This window comes from Rana temporaria, chromosome 5 (assembly GCF_905171775.1).
Source record: "Rana temporaria chromosome 5, aRanTem1.1, whole genome shotgun sequence".
Classification (NCBI taxonomy): domain Eukaryota; kingdom Metazoa; phylum Chordata; class Amphibia; order Anura; family Ranidae; genus Rana; species Rana temporaria.
The window spans coordinates 166792215-166813679 of NC_053493.1; the positions used below are offsets into that span (position 1 = coordinate 166792215).

Here is a 21465-nt window from a genome sequence, read left to right on the forward strand (position 1 = left end):
GGGAATCAATAGTTAACTGGAGAACAGTTGTAGTTCAATGTACATGGTGTACGTTCATCTGTAAAAGTAGAGGCCCGCCTTAAGGTCAAGTAATCCCCCATGACAGCCTCTGCCTTGTCCCAGGCCACTAATAAAGAGGGCACACAGCAAAGGTGCCCCACATGTGTAGTTATGTGACCCTGTACAAGGTGCCTAGCTTAGCCCAGAAGAACCCACCCCGGGGTAGGCACCTAATTTGACTCTTGCTTCCAACAAGAAGGAAAATATGGAGGACGAGACAAACAAACAACGCCCTACACCCCCCCCCCTTCCTCTTACAAGTGAAAAGAGTAAAATGGTCAGCTTGGGCAGTAAGACAGAAAGATCTAGAGGTAAGATCACCTTTCTTGGTCAAAAGGACCAAGGTTGAGCGGTCTGAAATACTCTGTACAGTGAGTGACTAGCAGTGTCATTTGACATAAAAACATAGCTCCACACACAATACATGTATTTCCGTTCTCTGTATTTGATGTTTAGATTACATGTTAAAGTTGAAGTAAAGCATAAGTTTAATTATACTTAAAAATGTTTATTGCCCTCTCCTCTTATCTATCCTTCATACCCTGTATAAAAAAAGGTGTGTGTATGTATCTGTTTTTAATCTGTGCCAGTCGCCTGATCATGTACCTTACTCTCTTATGTGCCAGCGAGCTGCTGTTGCAAAGCAGAGGACTACCAACAACGGCTGGGCCTTGGAAACCGATGGGTTTGATGTCACAGCTCCCAAAAATCACAGCCATTGTTGGCATTCCCCTACACAAGGGAGTCAGAGTTGCAGGATTACTTATCAGACCAGATTAAGAAATATGAATTACACAGATCTTTTGTATGCAGGGAGGGATTTTTTTTATGAACAATTAGTATTAGGGTTTTCTACAACTTTAAGTCAAATTATCCAAAAACATCATCCTTTCCCTTCAATGAAATGAATATTGATATACATGCAAATGTGCACAAGAATGCACAAATCAGAGGCATAACTAGAACCTTTAGGGCCCCGATGCAAGAAACCAGTAGGGGCCACTCTGACCCACCCTTCCATCCAAGCCCCGGGCTTCCAATTTTGGGAGGCCATCTATGGACATCCTCCCAGAACCCTGCTTCCCGCATGCCCCTGGGACATGCATCCAGCACAATCACAACAGCCCTTTACGATGTGATCAGCTGATCACATGTAAACCAACTTGCTGGTTATCAGCAGCCCTTTCCTCTCACACGGTCTGTGTGAGGAAAGGCGAGCTATCTGTGCTCATCAATGCCACCTATCAGTACTGCATTTCAGTGCCCTTTAATTCCGCTTATCAGTGGCTATCAATTGTGCATATTAGTGCCACCTATCCGTGCTCATCAATGCCGCCTATCAGTGTCCATCAGTGCTCATCAATGTTGCCTATCAGTGCTGCATTTTAGTGCCGCCTACCAGTGCCCATTAATTCCGCCTATGAGTGCCACCTATCAGTGCTCATCAATGCCGCCCATCAGTGCCCATCAATTCTGCCTATCAGTGCTCATCAATGCTGCCTATGAGTGCATCAATGACACCTATCAGTGCTTATCAATGCCGCCTATCAGTGCCCATCAATGCTGCCTATCAGTGCCCATTAATCCTGCCTATTAGTGCCCATCCACGCTGCCCATCAGTGCAAATCCATGCTGCCTACCAGTGCCCATCCATGCTGCCTTTCAGTGCCCATCAATTTTTCCCTATCAGTTCTCATCCATGCCACCTATCAGTGCTCACCCATGCCGCCTATCAGTGCCCATTAATGCCGCCTATCAGTGCCTGTCAGTGCAGCATATCAGTGTTTATCAATCCCACCTATCAGTGCCCATTAGTGCCTCCTATCAGTCAGTGCTCATCGATCAATGCGACCTGCCTCCCAGCAGGTCTCTGAGCTGAGAGTGTGTCTATTGAGCGCATCAAGGCCTTCGGGTAATGACTGCGCTCCCAATAAGCATTTTAAATAAATAAATCTCATACAGCTTAGAGCCATAATTGATAGCTATTCCTCTCTTCTCGCACAGTATAAGAGAGGAAACAACTGAACTGCTCCGTCTCCAACTCCCCCTGCGTGTGCTTTGCGAGAAGTCAAGTGTGAAGTTAAGAGCTCATGCTTCTTGCAGAGCAAACACAGAAGAAAGGGGGGGTTGGAGACTGAGCAGGTCAGCTGTCTCCTCTCTCGTCCCGTGTGAGAGAGGAGAAAGGGAGAACTGTCAATGGCGACTCTGAGCTGTATGAGAGAAACACACTCTCCGCTCAGAGACCTGCAATTAGCAACCCCCCTGGGGTCCCCTGACAGTGGCGGAATGCCAGGGTCCGGTCGCAAGTGAGACTGCTGCGACCCTGTTAATTCTGCCACTGGCACAAACGCTTATATGCACACAGTTTTTACCTTCTGTGTCTTAACATTTTCAATGTTTTTCTTTGCAATGTATGCCACTTATATTATGCATTTCTGCACAATTTGTTAACGTTACACAGTATGCTTTAAAAGAGAAGAATATCTCAAATCAACCAGACTATGCCAGCAGAATACATCTGCCCCCTCCTTAATAAGGTTGCACAGAATCTGAGATCTTGAAAATGTAAAAGGAGCAGATGGGAACTGTGGGGGTGATCTAGTTCCTCAGGATTCATTGTGTCTACCTACAGAGATTGTTCCTGCTTGTAAAAACTTTTTTTTGGTCAAGATTACATTGAGTGACACATTTACAGCATAAACCTGCATGACTGTTTTACTACAGTTTTTACATTCTGGTCAGAACTGTTCATGTATATCACATAACTACCACTGTAGTTTGCAAAAATAAAATAAAAAAGACAGATTGAAAGTACAGTAAAATGTATATAATAAATGTCCTTCTAGTCTGATTATTTTTTATTGTTTCCAAAGGCCATTAAAATGTGATCATCTTAGCATAACGTTAGGAAAATGCTGCTGCTATCTGTGTAGAAGCAAATGTATTTCTTTAACATTTGGATGCCTCCACCCATTGAATCAAAGCAAGAGCTCCCCAGCCCGCAAACCCCATGCTCCCCACTGATTGAAACTCTGTAACTATGATTTAGCAGTGGGCACATTGGACCACTGCAGAGAGACCACTACTTTCACACAAATAGCAGCAGGCCTCTGCAGCAAATGCCATGATATTAACATTTCTACTGTTCTAGCAGTTAAAAATCAATAAACTGGTAAGACATTTAACCTATACTTTTCTACTGTACCCACAAAGTATCTGTATATTTTTTTAAGTAGACTACAATTGCATTTTAATGTTTCACATTTTATAATCATGCTTTAAAAAACTTATATGTAATAACACAAGTTTATTGTGTAAAATCTAGTGCAGTTTTGCATATCAACCAATCATTTTACAGGTTTTATTGTCAAAGCTTAACCACTTCCCGACCGCCTCATGTACATATACGTCGGCAGAATGGCACGGACAGGCACATCAACGTACCTGTACGTGCCTGCCTAGACGTGGGTCGGGGGTCCGATCGGGACCCCCCCGGTACTTGCGGCGGTCGGGGTTCCCTCGGGGAGCGATCCAGGACGACGGCACGGCTATTTGTTTATAGTCGCTCCGTCGCGATCGCTCCCCGGAGCTGAAGAACGGGGAGAGCCGTATGTAAACAAGGCTTCCCCGTGCTTCACTGTGGCGGCGTATCGATCGAGTGATCCCTTATATAAGGGAGACTCGATCGATGACGTCAGTCCTACAGCCACACCCCCCTAAAGTTGTAAACACACACAAAGTGAACACTAACTCCTACAGCGCCCCCTGTGGTTAACTCCCAAACTGCAACTGTAATTTTCACAATAAACAATGCAATTTAAATGCATTTTTTGCTGTGAAAATGACAGTGGTCCCAAAAATGTGTCAAAATTGTCCGAAGTGTCCGCCATAATGTCGCAGTCACGAAAAAAATCGCTGATCACCACCATTAGTAGTAAAAAAAAATAATTAATAAAAATGCAATAAAACTATCCCCTATTTTGTAAACGCTATAAATTTTGCGCAAACCAATCGATTATTTTGATTTTTTTACCAAAAATAGGTAAACTAATACGTATCGGCCTAAACTGAGGAAAAAATATTTTTTAGATATGTTTTTGGGGGATATTTATTATAGCAAAAAGTAAAAAATATTGCATTTTTTTCAAAATTGTCGCTCTATTTTTGTTTATAGCGCAAAAAATAAAAACCGCAGAGGTGATCAAATACCACCAAAAGAAAGCTCTATTTGTGGGGAAAAAAGGACGCCAATTTTGTTTGGGAGCCACGTTGCACGACCGCGCAATTGTCTGTTAAATCGACACAGTGCCGAATTGTAAAAACCCCTTGGGTCATTTAGCTGCGTATTGGTCCGGTCCTTAAGTGGTTAATTGAACAAGCTGAAGTTAGGAGCTGATTGGCTACCATGCACAGCTGGAGCAGATTTTGAATGCTCCCGTTTTAGTAAATCCCCTCCAAAATGTAGTATTGTGAATCTTGGATATTGGCATACCTTTTGTGGGACAGGAGAATGGAGTTCAGTGATTAGCATGAGGACTTGCTACCAATAATCTGCAGGGTTTGTTATCAGATCGGACTTGCAAAAATATGTCAAATAAGACCAGGCAAAAAATCCCAAACTTTTTATTGGCCAATTATTGGATTATGTAAATTATGTGGATTATGTGAAAGTCAATAGCATCTTACACTATTTGTTAAAAACAAATTAAAACAACATACAATAAATAAAGTGCAGCGCTCAAAGTATAGATACATAGATAAACAATATCAGTACATTTCCAATAGTCCCAATATAAAGTCCAAAATTAGTGAACACCTCGATTTTGCTTGAAAAACAAACTTCAATGTTGGTATTCCAGGCCTTCCACTACCAGTGACTATGCAAAGCCTCTTACCAGAATATATTAACCCTCTGCTGAGCACTCAAATAGTGCTTGCTTATCAAAGGTTTTCAGGACACATATATAACCCAGGCTCCACATCTTTCACCAGACCTCCTCCACTAACATAGGTTCAGCTGGGCCACTTTAACATATACAGTACCAGGTTCTTCCTCCTCAATAGCAGTCTAGAGGCATCCAACTACCCTACACGTTTTAGGTTATAAAATGCAAAGATAACATCCTCATGGTGTAGTATTAAAGATCCAGCATTTATTAAAAAAGGGTCGAAACACCCAGAAGGGGTGGAACTAGAATTAGTGGAACATCCTCCCCCACATGTCTCTCGTGCACTTCAGGTATATGAACATGGCAATACTTGAAACATTTTTGAATACAAGCGTTCGGGGGGAAATCGGAGCAATGTAACAAAAAGGAAACCTACTAATCCTCTTAAGAGGGGATATGTCCAAGAGTATGTGAAAAATTATAATCACAAATGCATTTCACAGAAATGAATTACCTGTTTATATTAGGTACGCACCCCTTGCAAGAGAGGAGGAACTATTAGAAGGGGATAAATATTATATCATACGCCATCCAATGAACACACCCTCCCAACCCCGTAGAGAGGATCTGTGGGAATCTGGGAGAAATTATTCTCCCCATAATTATAGAGAAGGTTACAGGCCCATTTGGTTCAGATCTAAAAAGAAGACAGGTGTAGTTGCCTAAAGTACATTGGGATCCTATTAATCCCCCAGGTCAACCAATAATTGGTGGCATTGACGCTGTTACTTTTAGTGTTGGAAGATATATAAATGAGTTCCTTCAACCACTTGCAATTTAAACTCCATCATATTTAAAGGGTACAACTCAGGTTTTCATCATATTAAGATGTATGGCGGAAGTATAGCTACATTTTAGCCAGAGTTGATGTGGCATCCCTTTACACTATTATATCCCAAAAACATAGGTTCGAAGCGATAATTCCCGATCGGACCCCCGACCCACGTCTAGGCAGGCACGTACAGGTACGTTGATGTGCCTGTCCGTGCCATTCTGCCGACGTATATGTACATGAGGCGGTCGGGAAGTGGTTAAGCTTTGACAATAAAACCTGTAAAATGATTGGTTGATATGCAAAACTGCACTAGATTTTACACAATAAACTTGTGTTATTACATATAAGTTTTTTAAAGCATGATTATAAAATGTGAAACATTAAAATGCAATTGTAGTCTACTTAAAAAAATATACAGATACTTTGTGGGTACAGTAGAGAAGTATAGGTTAAATGTCTTACCAGTTTATTGATTTTTAACTGCTAGAACAGTAGAAATGTTAATATCATGGCATTTGCTGCAGAGGCCTGCTGCTATTTGTGTGAAAGTAGTGGTCTCTCTGCAGTGGTCCAATGTGCCCACTGCTAAATCATAGTTACAGAGTTTCAATCAGTGGGGAGCATGGGGTTTGCGGGCTGGGGAGCTCTTGCTTTGATTCAATGGGTGGAGGCATCCAAATGTTAAAGAAATACATTTGCTTCTACACAGATAGCAGCAGCATTTTCCTAACGTTATGCTAAGATGATCACATTTTAATGGCCCTTTGGAAACAATAAAAAATAATCAGACTAGAAGGACATTTATTATATACATTTTACTGTACTTTCAATCTGTCTTTTTTATTTTATTTTTGCAAACTACAGTGGTAGTTATGTGATATGCATGAACAGTTCTGACCAGAATGTAAAAACTGTAGTAAACCAGTCATGCAGGTTTATGCTGTAAATGTGTCACTCAATGTAATCTTGACCAAAAAAAAGTTTTTACAAGCAGGAACAATCTCTGTAGGTAGACACAATGAATCCTGAGGAACTAGATCACCCCCACAGTTCCCATCTGCTCCTTTTACATTTTCAAGATCTCAGATTCTGTGCAACCTTATTAAGGAGGGGGCAGATGTATTCTGCTGGCATAGTCTGGTTGATTTGAGATACTCTTCTCTTTTAAAGCATACTGTGTAACGTTAACAAATTGTGCAGAAATGCATAATATAAGTGGCATACATTGCAAAGAAAAACATTGAAAATGTTAAGACACAGAAGGTAAAAACTGTGTGCATATAAGCGTTTGTGCCAGTGGCAGAATTAACAGGGTCGCAGCAGTCTCACTTGCGACCGGACCCTGGCATTCCGCCACTGTCAGGGGACCCCAGGGGGGTTGCTAATTGCAGGTCTCTGAGCGGAGAGTGTGTTTCTCTCATACAGCTCAGAGTCGCCATTGACAGTTCTCCCTTTCTCCTCTCTCACACGGGACGAGAGAGGAGACAGCTGACCTGCTCAGTCTCCAACCCCCCCTTTCTTCTGTGTTTGCTCTGCAAGAAGCATGAGCTCTTAACTTCACACTTGACTTCTCGCAAAGCACACACAGGGGGGGTTGGAGACGGCTGTAACACCTTATTGGAAGTTTCATGATGTATAGGAAGTCCACTCATGAGCCGGCTAGTTCATCCCAGGCAATCATGCTGTACACTATAGGTGGAGGTCCCATTCCCACGGCACTGGAAGCTCTGGCTTTCACCAAGCCGAATAAGAAGTAACCAACATACAATCTCATAAACAAAAGTGTGGAACAAGTGCAAATACATTCAGCAGGCTGATGGATACACTGAGTATAGCTCCATTTGGCTTTACAATACCTACACTGAGCTCGCCAAGCTGCAGGCAGGGGCCAGGTGGAAATCCTATGTAATTACACACCTCAAGCACATATTTCATAACAAAGTGCTACAGTCTTTCGTAGCATTGCAGGTGGAATACAAACTTTCAACTTCACTGCATTTATATTACTCACAGCTCCAGCATGCTGTTAAGGCACAGAGTAGATAATCGCAGTGGAATCTCTTACTGACCCCTAGTGTTTGACCTCATCAGAGATGCTGCATCCTCAAAGGGATTTATTTCTCAATGCTAACCCATCCTTTTACAATCCTTCCTGGGGCAGCATCCCCTACAGGTGAGGGAAAGGTGGGAGAGAGGTGTAGGCCGATGGATGGGGAGCAATGGGAGGACATATTCCAGGCAGTGGGCAACTGCTCAATGAATCTAGCTCAACGACTCACTGAACTGTATATCATACTAAGGGTATATTACACACCACATAGACTACAGCAGATGAATTTGCAGGATGAAGCCACTTGCAGCAGGTGTTAACGTGACAACGGCAACTTTATTCACCTCTTGTGGCGCTGCCCCAAGCTACAAACGTATTGGGCAGAAGTGGTGAATACTGTCTTCTCAGTATTTAAAGTAACTTTACCTTTGGAACCAAGAGCTTGCCTACTTGGAGTACTGGAAGAATATGAATGGGAGATGTATACCAGGGAGGCCATTCAAAGAGTACTTTTCCAGGCCAGGAAACTGATCATGGTGCACTGGAAGTCAGAGAATCCCCCAACAGTAAGGGAATGGATTCATAATATTGGGGAGCTGTTCCGTATGGAGAAAATTATCTACTAGCATAGGGGAAGTACGCGGAAATACGAGAATTTATGGGGTCCATGGCTGGATACACTGGGGCTTGCCCCGGTGGACCTGGTCATGGACAGACTTCTGGGACTAAATGTGGGGTGAGGAACAGCACAAACAAACAAAAAAAGACAAAGTGATTCTATTTTGTGGTAGTGTAGAGTTCAATGTGCCCTGTTTGTGCTTTATACATGTTTGCATATGTATTCTAATGTAACACTGAAAATGGCTGTAAACCAATCTTCATATAATAAACTTTTGTGTTGGATAAAAAAAAAAGATGACATCCTCCTCCCATTTGGCCATGAATACATTTCCCATGCTAGGTGCGAATTTTGTGCCCATTGCGACGCCTCAGGTTTGGAGATAATAAAATCCTCCAAACCAAAAATAGTTGTCTCTCATTGCAAAATCCAGCAATTGAAGCACAAATTCCCTCTAAATAGAAGGAAGTGCTTCATCTTTTCGTAAAAAAAAAAAAAATTATCGCTTCGAACCTATGTTTTTGGGATATAATAGTGTAAAGGGATGCCACATCAACTCTGGCTAAAATGTAGCTATACTTCCGCCATACATCTTAATATGATGAAAACCTGAGTTGTACCCTTTAAATATGATGGAGTTTAAATTGCAAGTGGTTGAAGGAACTCATTTATATATCTTCCAACACTAAAAGTAACAGCGTCAATGCCACTGGCCTGGAAAAGTACTCTTTGAATGGCCTCCCTGGTATACATCTCCCATTCATATTCTTCCAGTACTCCAAGTAGGCAAGCTCTTGGTTCCAAAGGTAAAGTTACTTTAAATACTGAGAAGACAGTATTCACCACTTCTGCCCAATACGTTTGTAGCTTGGGGCAGCGCCACAAGAGGTGAATAAAGTTGCCGTTGTCACGTTAACACCTGCTGCAAGTGGCTTCATCCTGCAAATTCATCTGCTGTAGTCTATGTGGTGTGTAATATACCCTTAGGCCCCATACACACGATAGAATCCATCCGCAGATAAATCCCAGCAAATGGGTTTCTGCGGATAGATCCTATGGTGTGTACACGCCAGCGGATCTGTTTCCGTGGAGAAATCTCCTCTGGGATGGATTCCAGCAGATCGGATATTTGCTGACATGCACAACAAATCCATCTGCTGGAATCCATTCCAACGGATGGATCCGCTCGTCTGTACAGACTTACCGGATCCATCCGTCCAAAGGGATTCCCCGCACGCGTCGTAATGATTTGACGCATGCGTGGAATTCCTTATATGACAGCGTCGCGCCGTCGCCGCGTCATAATAGCGGCGACGGCGCGACACGTCATCGCCAGAGGATTTCAGCGCGGATTTCAATGCGATGGTGTGTACACGCCATCGCATAGAAATCTTCTGAAATCCTCAAGAGGATTTATCCGCGGATACGGTCCGCTGGACCGTATCTGCGGATAAATCCTCTCGTGTGTATGGGGCCTTAGTATGATATACAGTTCAGTGAGTCGTTGAGCTAGATTCATTGAGCAGTTGCCCACTGCCTGGAATATGTCCTCCCATTGCTCCCCATCCATCGGCCTACACCTCTCTCCCACCTTTCCCTCACCTGTAGGGGATGCTGCCCCAGGAAGGATTGTAAAAGGATGGGTTAGCATTGAGAAATAAATCCCTTTGAGGATGCAGCATCTCTGATGAGGTCAAACACTAGGGGTCAGTAAGAGATTCCACTGCGATTATCTACTCTGTGCCTTAACAGCATGCTGGAGCTGTGAGTAATATAAATGCAGTGAAGTTGAAAGTTTGTATTCCACCTGCAATGCTACGAAAGACTGTAGCACTTTGTTATGAAATATGTGCTTGAGGTGTGTAATTACATAGGATTTCCACCTGGCCCCTGCCTGCAGCTTGGCAAGCTCAGTGTAGGTATTGTAAAGCCAAATGGAGCTATACTCAGTGTATCCATCAGCCTGCTAAATGTATTTGCACTTGTTCCACACTTTTGTTTATGAGATTGTATGTTGGTTACTTCTTATTCGGCTTGGTGAAAGCCAGAGCTTCCAGTGCCGTGGGAATGGGACCTCCACCTATAGTGTACAGCATGATTGCCTGGGATGAACTAGCCGGCTCATGAGTGGACTTCCTATCCATCCTGAAACTTCCAATAAGGTGTTGCAGCTGTGTGGCCAAGTAGTACAACCACGGTTTGGGTAATGCCACCCCGCCATCGTCTTTGGGTCTTTGGAGATATTCTAATTTGATCCTGGGTGGTCTTTCCTTCCAGATCAAAGTATGGATAATAGAGTTCACTATTCTAAAGCGTTTTAAGGGAACGACCTCGGGGGATTGTCAAGACAATACAGTAGTTGTAGTGTTAAGATAATTTTTATCGGATTCACTTTGCCCACCAATCGAAATGCGGAGGTTGTTCCATGTTTTGACCCTTTCCCTAAACCTTTGAAGTAAGGGTAGCTGAAATCTCATGGGTTGGAGGTAACCTGGATCCCTTGGTACTTGAAGGATGTTGTAATGGGTATTGGACAGGAAGAGGCCACTGATTGTGTGGTATCCCCATCCACCAGTAATAAGGCCAATTTTGACCAATTGATAAGTAAACCAGAAAAGGTACCAAATTTTGTTATAGTAGTCATGGCCTCCCGCAGGGAAGTGTCAGTATCCCTTAGTCATCGGCATATAACATCACTTTTTCCTGCAGGGTACCATAACAAAATCCTGTAATACATGGGTTAGCCCTGATCTCTATGGCCAAAGGTTCAATAGCCAGTGCAAAGAGAAGAGGGGACAGCGGGCAACCTTGCCTCGTCCCCCTTCTCAATGCCAAATCATGTGATAGACAGCCAAAGGCTCTAATAGCAGCCCCTGGGCGACTGTACAGTAGACACACCCGCGATATGTTAGTGGGACCAAACCCAAATTGCCCTAGCACAGCCCACAGGTAGTTCCAGTCCATGCTATCGAATGCCTTTGTGGCATTTAACGACAGCAGAGCCCTGCTCCCTACGTTATCCGCAGCGGACTGCAGATTCAGGAATAGTCTTCTTAAAGTGGAGTTTCCATCCCAAATTTTCTTTTTTCATTATTCTGCTCATTAGACCTAAAAAAGTAAAAAAAAAATTGTTTTACTCATCTGGAAATGCCTGTTGCTATGCGGTCCCACGAAATCTGCCTTTGAAAGCACCTAGGATTCTGACATCATCTCCCTCTAATGCTCCTGGGAAATGTGTGTCATCATTTCCCAGGATGCAGTGTGCTGTCCAATTATCACTCCCCATCCAAGACTTCCAGGAAGTAAGTGCTTGTAGGCTTCACAATGCCCACAAGCAAAATTACAACTGTGTAGACTTAGTTTTATAAACAATCTTTTTTGAATATCTATGCGGATCGGTGGCGGATTGTAAAATAGTAAGTGACCGGATTTATATTATAAAAACGCAGGATGAAAGGACATACATTTAAAAAATTCTAATTGTGGTTGGAACTCCGCTTTAAATTGATGGCTGTGGACTTATTGGGCATAAAACCTGTCTGATCACCATGTATAAGGGAGGTAATAACTTTATTCAGCCACATTGCCAACACCTTTGCCAGGATCTTAACGTCGCTTTGCAGCAATTAGATTGGTCAATAGGATCCTGGGTCTTCCAGATCCTTACCCATTTTAAGGAGTAGTATGATGTTTGCTTTTGCCGTGGATGGTGGAAGGACTTCACCCTCCAGTGCTGCATTAAACACCAGAAGCAAACGTGGTAACAAGACAGCGGAGTACTGTTTGTATATTTCCATAGGGATCCCATCCTCACCCGGTGCCTTAAAGTTGGGAAACAAACCTACTGCCTACTGAAGTTCCTCCACCCTTCCCTCAGGCTAGTGGTCAGTTTAGGGAATGCCAAGTGATGCAGGTATTGTTCAAGGTCCTCCTGTACATAAGCACTGAAAGGGGGACGAATGTATACACAAGCAAGGATATACGTCAAAGTACCTAACCGACAATGAATAAACACAAATCGCCCTTCCGGGTCAATTTTACTGTTGAGCTCATGGAAGTCCAAGGAGCTGTAAAACCAAAACACTCACCCCCCAGAAATAAGAAGTGTGAGTGGAGTGGTATGCTCTTCCCACCCAGTTGTACTGTACACATCTCACTGTCTCCTTAGTCAAATCCATTTCCTGAAAACAAAACACCCCATGGTGAAATGTTTTAAGGCACATAAGTATCATGGTTCTTTTAAGAGGTGAGCAGAACCCCTATAGGAATCCCCACCATTCAATAAGGTAAGTCATTATTCTACGTTGGTATGCCAATGGCAGTCTTAACTACCATCTGGATATGTGACGTCCTGAGTGTTTCTCGTATCTTTTATATTGGCCAACCATATCTTCATCTGGGATAACAGCGCACAATACAATTTCTGAAGCTCTCATCTTGATCTGTTGAAATATTATGTACCCCAGCCAGAGGTTATCTGAAGACCAGGTGTAGAGATTTCCCTCTCCATAGAAGTAAGCAGTGAAGATGGCTCACAACTTGGGTTCCAGCAGATCTGACATCATTCCTCCTCCCATTCTTGTCCTCATTGTTTCAGTGCTTGCTCATTGCAGTCCAGCCAGTTGGAGGCATCTTCGGCTGTTTCAAAAAATTGTGCCTGTTCTCTCACGGTCACCCGCAGTTTAGCCGAATACAGCATGGCATATGACAACTGTAGAAGCCTGAGTCTGCGTTTCACATCAAAGAATTTGGCCTTGCGCCTCTGTACCTCCACTGAGAAGTCAGGGTAAAAGGACACTCTGGTGAGGACACTCTGGTGCCATTATGTTGTATATCAGCATGTTCCTTCCCCTGTTGCAGCCCTGTTTCTCTGTCATGGTAGTGATTCCGTTTCCCCAGCATGGGCCCGGGTGGCCCGCCAGGTTGTGGCGGGCGAGATGGCACTCTTGCCAAATATATCAAGCAATCAACTTTGAAACTCTGCCAGAAGTTCAGCTTTTAATATTTCCTGGATTTTATTGGTGCCCTCTGCCTTTGACCCCTGGAATCTCAATCAGATGTTGATCTCCTCAGCTGTCTCCTTTTCTATGCTTGTTTAGATGTGCATTGACAACTCCCTGACATCTTAGACTCCCTCGTACCATTAAAATATGATGATGTGCATTTTCATAATTTGCCAAACCATAAGATAGATGTGTAGATGATACAAAATCCGAGATAACGTTTGGCCTGGCCTGTTTTATGAAAATAGATAAAGAGAGAGGCTGGGTATAGAATTATAACAAGATTAATGGCACATAACGTACAGTAGGCAACTCACATTTGGAACATGGTTTCTGTTCCCATATGACAGCAGCCCTGAGTGGTGGATCCTACACCTTCCTTATGGTCTGTGGACTTTTCTTCCATACCTGTTGGACATATATATTTTTCCCCTGACATGTATGCTTTATAACTGGCGGGAACATTTGTGGTCAGTTTCTTGCACCTATACTTGTCTTATTCTGTTTTATGAAAAGCCAAAGCTATTATGTTCAGTTGCACAATCTAATCATAAACATTTTTAAATGACACATTCACAAAAAATAATAGCAAAAATGTATCTAAGCAGTAAAATGCAGCCTTTTACTAAATTGTACCTAATTGCACAGTTCTGATTAAATTGTATATTTATAATGTTTTTTATTCTGTCTTATTTTACTAGATATTTCCAGGACTGATCCTGTCTGACATAAAGCCTGCCAAAAGGATGAAATTCAAGACTGTCTGCTATCTTTTAGTTCAACTCATGCATTGTCGTAAAATGTTTAAAGCAGAAATTCCATTTTCAAATGTGATGACTTGTGAGGATGATGATAAGGTAATTAACTTTACTATTTATATTTCCATATAAATGTATGTACATATGAGGTGAATAGAATAAGACTGCTGGTTTCCTTTCAGTATTAGTATATGAGAGCTCATCCCAATTGCATGAAATATCTGCAGACTCAATGTGCAAAACCTTAACTATATGAATGCAAGTCTTTACATATATGGCAGCCGTTTCTGACCCAGCTCTCCAAAATGAATTACAAAACTTTTGGGAGCCAATGGGTGCATGCATAATCATATACACACGTAGGTATGAATCTATGCAAATATTCATATATAAAAGTATTTATACGTATATACAATGCCTTGCAAAAGTATTCACCCCTCTTGGCTTTTTACCTATTTTGTTACATTACAGCCTTTAGTTCAATGTTTTTTTTTTATCTGAATTATATGTGATGGATCAGAACACAATAGTCTAAGTTGGTGAAGTAAAATTAGAAAAATATATACATAAAACTATTTTTCAGAAATAAAAAACTGATAATTGGCATGTGCGTATGTATTCACCCCCTTTGTTATGAACCCTGTAAAAGCTCTGGTGCAACCAATTACCTTCAGAAGTCACCAAATTAGTGAAATGATGTGCAATCTAAGTGTCACATGATCTGTAATTACATATACACACACATTTTTGAAAGGCCCCAGAGGCTTCAACACCTAAGCAAGAGGCACCAGTAACCAAACAATGCTATGAAGACCAAGGAATTCTCCAAACAAGTAAGGGACAATGTTGTTGAGAAGTACAAGTCAGGGTTAGGTTATAAAAAAATATCCAAATCTTTGATGATCCCTAGGAGCAACATCAAATATATCATAACCTATCACGGGCAGACTAGTACTTACCGAGGCCAAGATGCCGAGAGCGGTTCACCCTTGCGACTAAACGCACTTCGACCCTTGGAGGTGAGACAGGGGAGGAATGGCACAAAGAGGCACAGGCTACCCAGCAGGTTCAAGTAGACTTGTATCAGGGGCTTTCAAGTGGTCGGGCAGAACTTAACCAGAGAGTCCAAAACCAGGCTGAGGGTCAAGCACAGGCAGGTAAGGTAGTCCCAACACAGACAGAGGTACTGTGTAGGGAACACACAAGGCAAGTCCAGGTCACAGGCAAAAAGGTCAAGGCAAGGAGATAAGAGGCAAAGTCCAGGTCACAGACTGAGGGTCAAACATAGGAGACAAGTGGAGTTCGTAGTACACGCCGAGGTCAGGTCCAGGAGAAGATCAGCAGAGTCAGAGGCAATCCGGGTCACAGCAGATAGTCGAACACAGGAACAAGTAACAGGAAGCTGAAGACAAACCACCAATTCCTGTGAGCACTTCCTGAGCTTTTATACACAGCCAGGAAGTCATGTGGTGCGTGAGTGTTTCACTGTCAACTTTGCTGCCATCTAGCGTTCAAATGGAAGTAGAACATCACTCTTCACAATGTGTTTCTCTGACATAACCAAATAGAAATAACATGGCACAACAGCAAACCTGCCAAGAGACGGCTGCACGCCAAAACTCACGGATTGGGCAAGGAGGGCATTAATCAGAGAGGCAACACCGAGACCAAAGGTAACCCTGGAGGAGCTGCAGAGTTCCACAGCAAAGACTGGAGTATCTGTACATAGGATGACAATAAGCCGTACACTCCATAGAGTTGGGCTTTATGGCAGAGTTGTCAGAAGAAAGCCATAACTTTCAGCAAAAAACAAAATGGCACGTTTTGAGTTTGCGAAAAGGCATGTGGGAGACTCCCAAAATATATGGAGGAAGGTGCTCTGGTCTGATGAGACAAACATTTAACTTTTTGGCCATCAAAGAAAATGTTATGTCTGGCGCAAAACCAACAAATCACATCACCCAAAGAACACCATCCCCACAGTGAAACATGGTGGTGGCAGCATTATGCTGTAGGGATGTTTTTCAGCAGTTGGGACTGGGAAACTGGTCAGAGTTGAGGGAAAGATGGATGTGCTAAATACAGGGATAATTATGAGCAAAACCTGTACCACTCTGTGTGTGATTTGAAGCTAGGACGGAGGTTCACCTTCCAGCAGGACAATGACCCCAAACACACTGCAAAAGCAACACTTGAGTGGTTTAAGGGGAAACATGTAAATGTGTTGGAATAGCCTAGTCAAAGCCAAGACCTCAATCCAATGGAAAAACTGTGGTCAGACTTAAAGATTGCTGTTCACAACCACAAACCATCCAACTTAAAGGAGCTGGAGCAGTTTTGCAAGGAGGAATGGGCAAAAATCTCAATGGTAAGATGTTACCTCATAGAGACTTATCCAAAGTGACTTGGAGCTGTGATAGCCGCAAAAGGTGGCTCTACAAAGTGTTGACTTTAGGGGGTGAATAATTATGCACTATTTTTTCTGTTAGTTTGTCCTATTTGTTGTTTGCTTCACAATAAAAAAAAAAGCATCTTCAAAGTTGTGGCCATGTTCTGTAAATTAAATGATGCAAATCCTTAAACAATCCATGTTAATTCCAGGTTGTGAGGCTACAAAACACGAAAAATGCCAAGGGGAGTGAATTATTTTGCAAGGCACTGCATATTTACTATATATACATGCGCACACACACACATACACACACACACACACACACCAAACTCCTATCAAATAGCATTGCAGAGCACAGTATTTGTAATTTCTGTGTACCAATCACAGGGCTTTTATAATCTTCCACAACACAGTTATCATATCAACTCTAGCAAAGCTGGCTAGACGCAGAGGTGAACATGCAGGCAAGAATTTTGCTAGTCTCTTAGTAAGAGAGGTAAGTGTGAGCAAAACCTGAATTGAATCAATTAGGAGATTCAGGGAAAGCATTATTTTGGGCATCTTGTGCTCCACAATGGCGGTGTAATCAAATTCTTAATACATTTTTCATGATTTTTTTTCTGACCGAATAATGTGCAAATGCTGAATTTACCAAGTCAATTACATTCAGGGAAAGTAATCTATTTGAGCAAAATGTGCTCCGCAATCACTGTGTAGTCAAATGACCAACACCACCTTTTTTATACATTCTTTTTTTTTAACAAAATAACGTGCAATGCTTGCCATTATTTTAACCTAAGAATTTGCAATAATTTCAAGAAAACAGGCCGATGCCATTGAAATAACTTTACTAGACATAAATGTATTGTTACAATAAAAAAAAAAAAATCAATAGCAATACAAAATACACACAGTTAACCTAACCTAGAGGTTAAACTTAAAAGTTTAAGTGCAATCCTTAAAAAAAGGCTAATAATTGTCAGCTATAGTTAACTTGGTCCCTATTTCATTCAGTGACTAGGACTCACGCATGCAGGAAATAGATTTAGTCTTCCTCTAGGAGTAATGATAGTGTTGGTCTTTTTCCACAATTAAGTCTTTTGTATTTTGTCCTGTTGTGCTTTCTAAATATTTTAGTAACTACTGCTAAATAGAGACAAATGCTAAGTATTTCAATACAAGTTTGCCATTTTTCTATGATGCTCTAGGTGGCGTTACAGTTTTACAAATAACTTGTTGTATGATACACCGTACTGTTTTTGTAGCTCTTTGGTCATAACTTACTTTCTAGTTCCAATATTTTACAAGATAGGGAATCTGAATTATAGGAACAAATGCAAATGTATCCCCCAAGCTAATGTGTGGTCATTTATTTATAGTGGAAAGAAGAGAGTTAAAATAAGGGCACAGATGGTCTAGGCAAACAGCCTAACAATAGTCAGTGTAGCCCCCACTTTTCTGTTCTCAAAGCCTTTTTAACATACAAGTCAAGGAAATTACCATTTCTATTAAATGTCTGAAAATCACAACTGTAAATAACTATATATACACTGTGTACTGTGTGTGTGTGTGTGTGTGTGTGTGTGTGTGTGTGTGTGTGTATGTATATATATATATATATATATATATATATATATATATATATACACACACACATAGTCACACACACCCCTTCCCCTTTAACCCCTTAGACTGCAAACTGTTATTAAATATTTCCTTTGGCATTCTGCTGTTGATCTTAAAATTATTTGTCTACAGTAAAACCTTGGTTTGAGAGTAACTTGGTTTGAGAACGTTTTGCAAGACAAGCAAAATGTTTTAATAAATTTTGCCTTGATATACAAGCGATGTCTTGATATAAGAGTATATATATATATATATATATATATATACACACAAGTGCTTTGGATTACAAGCATGTTTCTGGAACGAATTATGCTCGCTAACCAAGGTTTTACTGTATTTGTTAATTGTTTTGGCATAAGTATTAACATAGAAAAAAAGATGTGTAAATTTAAAATACAGAAAGGGGGCATTATATATTATATTAAACAGTTGGTCAGCATTACAATTATAGACATTACAAGGCAAGATATGTACAACTTTGTACAGTCTGGGACTTTTTCTAGAAATTTGCAAATTTTACAGCCTGAGAAGTGTTGTCAAAGCATAGGCCCCACCCCTCTGTTACTGCAACACCTCTGTTAAATAGTTGAAATTTGAATTCAGCAACACTAGCTGCTGAGTTAGTTGTTTGTTGCAAAATATTATACAAATATCTATGTGGACTGTGAAAAACAACAGTATATACCCCAGTATTCTGCAAAGCACTGCAGTTGTACTTTGGCTCTTTAAGGTCCAGCACACACAAGCGTATTTTGATCCTAGCTTGCAAACAGCAGTCTATGTAGAGGAACTTTGTCTGCAGAATTAAACAAGCAAAACAAAGTTCATCACTCATTTATTATGCTTTTGAAACCTACTAACTTCAAGTTTAGAGCTATAGCATATAGAGCTAATAGCTAAGGTAAACCATGTTCAAGGAAATTTAGCCTTAAGGGGGTGTAGTTTTAAAAAATATATATATTTGAAGTATAATTTTACTTAACCCCCCACCGGCCACCCTTCCCCATGGTCCCTGCTGTACAGTGCCCTTGCAGCTGGTGTTGTGGTCTAGGAATTTGAAATCCTGCTCTTCTCCACCTTCTTTCTGCAGGGTTGCAGGGACGGATCAGATCAATTCTGATTTGTCAGCACTGGTACAGAGCATTGCTCTGATCTGTCCTGGAAGCCCTGCAGAAAGAAGGGGAAGAAGAAAGGAGCACTGATAGCAAACCCATGGAGATAAGTACAGTAGGGGTCAAGGTTGTGGGGTGGCTGTAGAGTATTAGTTCACCTTTTTATTTTATTTTCTTAGGGCCTCACTCCCAAAAACATTAACAAAAATGATTAAAGACAGGCTAGAAGAAAAATCATCAATACTTGTCTTTTTAATCTAATATTCTGAAACACTTAGCTTCTGAGCTCAAAAATGTGTTCCCAATTAAAGAAGACATACAGTATGTTTCATTGCAAATCTCAATAAGTTTGCTAGCTGCTTTGCTGTCTTTGGCTCAGTCGCTAACCTGGAGCAAGCATTAAAAGGTCAGAGTGAAATTAGAACACCTGAGTTTTGCATGTTCAAGTATGCATGAAAGCTAGTTGTAACTTTCATACCATATTTCTTTATTGCGCTCTTTTTTAGGTTGTTACATGGAACATAATGCCATTCCAACCCCCCCCCCCCCATCTCAACCACCTACCTTTCCTGAATTCCTACAGCTTTTTTTATACTTTTATATATGGCACAGCTGTGCCTGACTGCGCCCACATAACCGCATCATCCATTCTTACCTTCATCATTAGGCTGGAGAAAAAAATATGCAATATACTGTTCATTGCACCCAGTTTTAGATTTTTTTTTAGTTTTGGATATAGTGGGAGAAGGAATAAAGCCCCAGCAAAGGAAATTCACAATCACCAGAACATTCATCCCCATTGAATAATTTACCTGGTGCTGTGGTGGCAACACTGAAATTGTAGGTTTCCCCTTACTTGGTGTCTTGTAGACATCTTGTAGACGTTGGTTACTAGGACATTGAATAGGAGTGAATCCTTCCAGTGGGGACACAGATTGACAGAGTCTAAGGCCTCGTACACATGGACGGACTGTATGTTGAAAACGGTCCGCCGGACCGTTTTCAGCGGACATGTTCGCCCGGAGATTTCTGTCTGATGGTTGTACACACCATCAGACAGAAATCCGCGCGTAAACAATACGCGGGGACGTGGCCGTGTGATGGCGGCCGATCGGACATGTCCAGTGAGTCTGTACAGACGACCGAACATGTCCGACGGACATGGTTCCAGCGGACATGTTTCTTAGCATGCTAAGAAACATTTGTCCGCTGGAAACTGTCCGATCCGCCGGACAATTGTCCGGTCGGCCCTACACACGACTGAACATGTCTGCTGAAACTGGTCCATCGGACCAGTTTCAGCAGACATGTTCGGTCGTGTGTACGGGGCCTAACACATTCACAACCTATGCACAGCAACCAATAAATATAAACAGAAAAAAACTTTGCTTTTATATACACTTTATTAACCCATATATTCCTTGATATTTTCACAGCACATTCCATGTTTGTTTCTTCTTGCACCAAGCTTTCACTCTGTGTTCATAAGTAGATCACAAAAATAATATTTTATAAAACAAAAGCAATTAAAAAATTTAATATTGCCGCTACTCTGTACTTTGTGTCAGAGTTTGCCTTCACAAGATACAGTAAAAACTTGGATTGCGAGCATAATTAGTTCCAGAAACATGTTTGAAATCCAAAGTACTTGTATATCAAAGTGAATTTCCCCATAAGAAATAATGGAAACTCAAATGATTCGCCCCACAACCATTTATTCATAAGTCCTTCAGTTTATAGTCCATATAAAAAGATTATACCAATGTGTAACCATAAAATGTCTATCCACAAATGGAAGCCTCCACAAGGGGATTAGAAGCAAAATCCAGCAGGAGCTGCAGTGTATAAACGAGAATAGAGGCACCTCTAAGTGTAACAATATGGTTAAATTAAATGAAGATACAACATTTAGCAACTAACATGGTTGCTAATTAAAAGAGGCACATCTAAGTATTTAGAAGAGGGAAGGTCTGGACAGCTGCTAATTGGAGTGAGGCTGTCCAGGCCTTCCCTCTTCTAATTGCTATATGCTTAGCTTGCACCTGCTGCTTCCACCTTGAGGAGAGTGCCATTTCCACACATTCACCTGGAGCCGTAATCCCTTCCCCTTCTGTTCCTGAA

General features: G+C 41.6%; 1 protein-coding gene across 1 annotated transcript in view; it reads left to right on the forward strand.

Moving 5' to 3' along the window:
• The window catches only part of ADCY1 (adenylate cyclase 1), a 536332-nt gene that overhangs the window by 376926 nt on the left and 137941 nt on the right, over positions 1-21465 (forward strand). The window contains exon 8 of the mRNA XM_040353333.1: positions 14158-14313. Coding sequence (XP_040209267.1) covers positions 14158-14313 — 156 coding nt within the window. The remainder of the gene's footprint in view (positions 1-14157; positions 14314-21465) is intronic.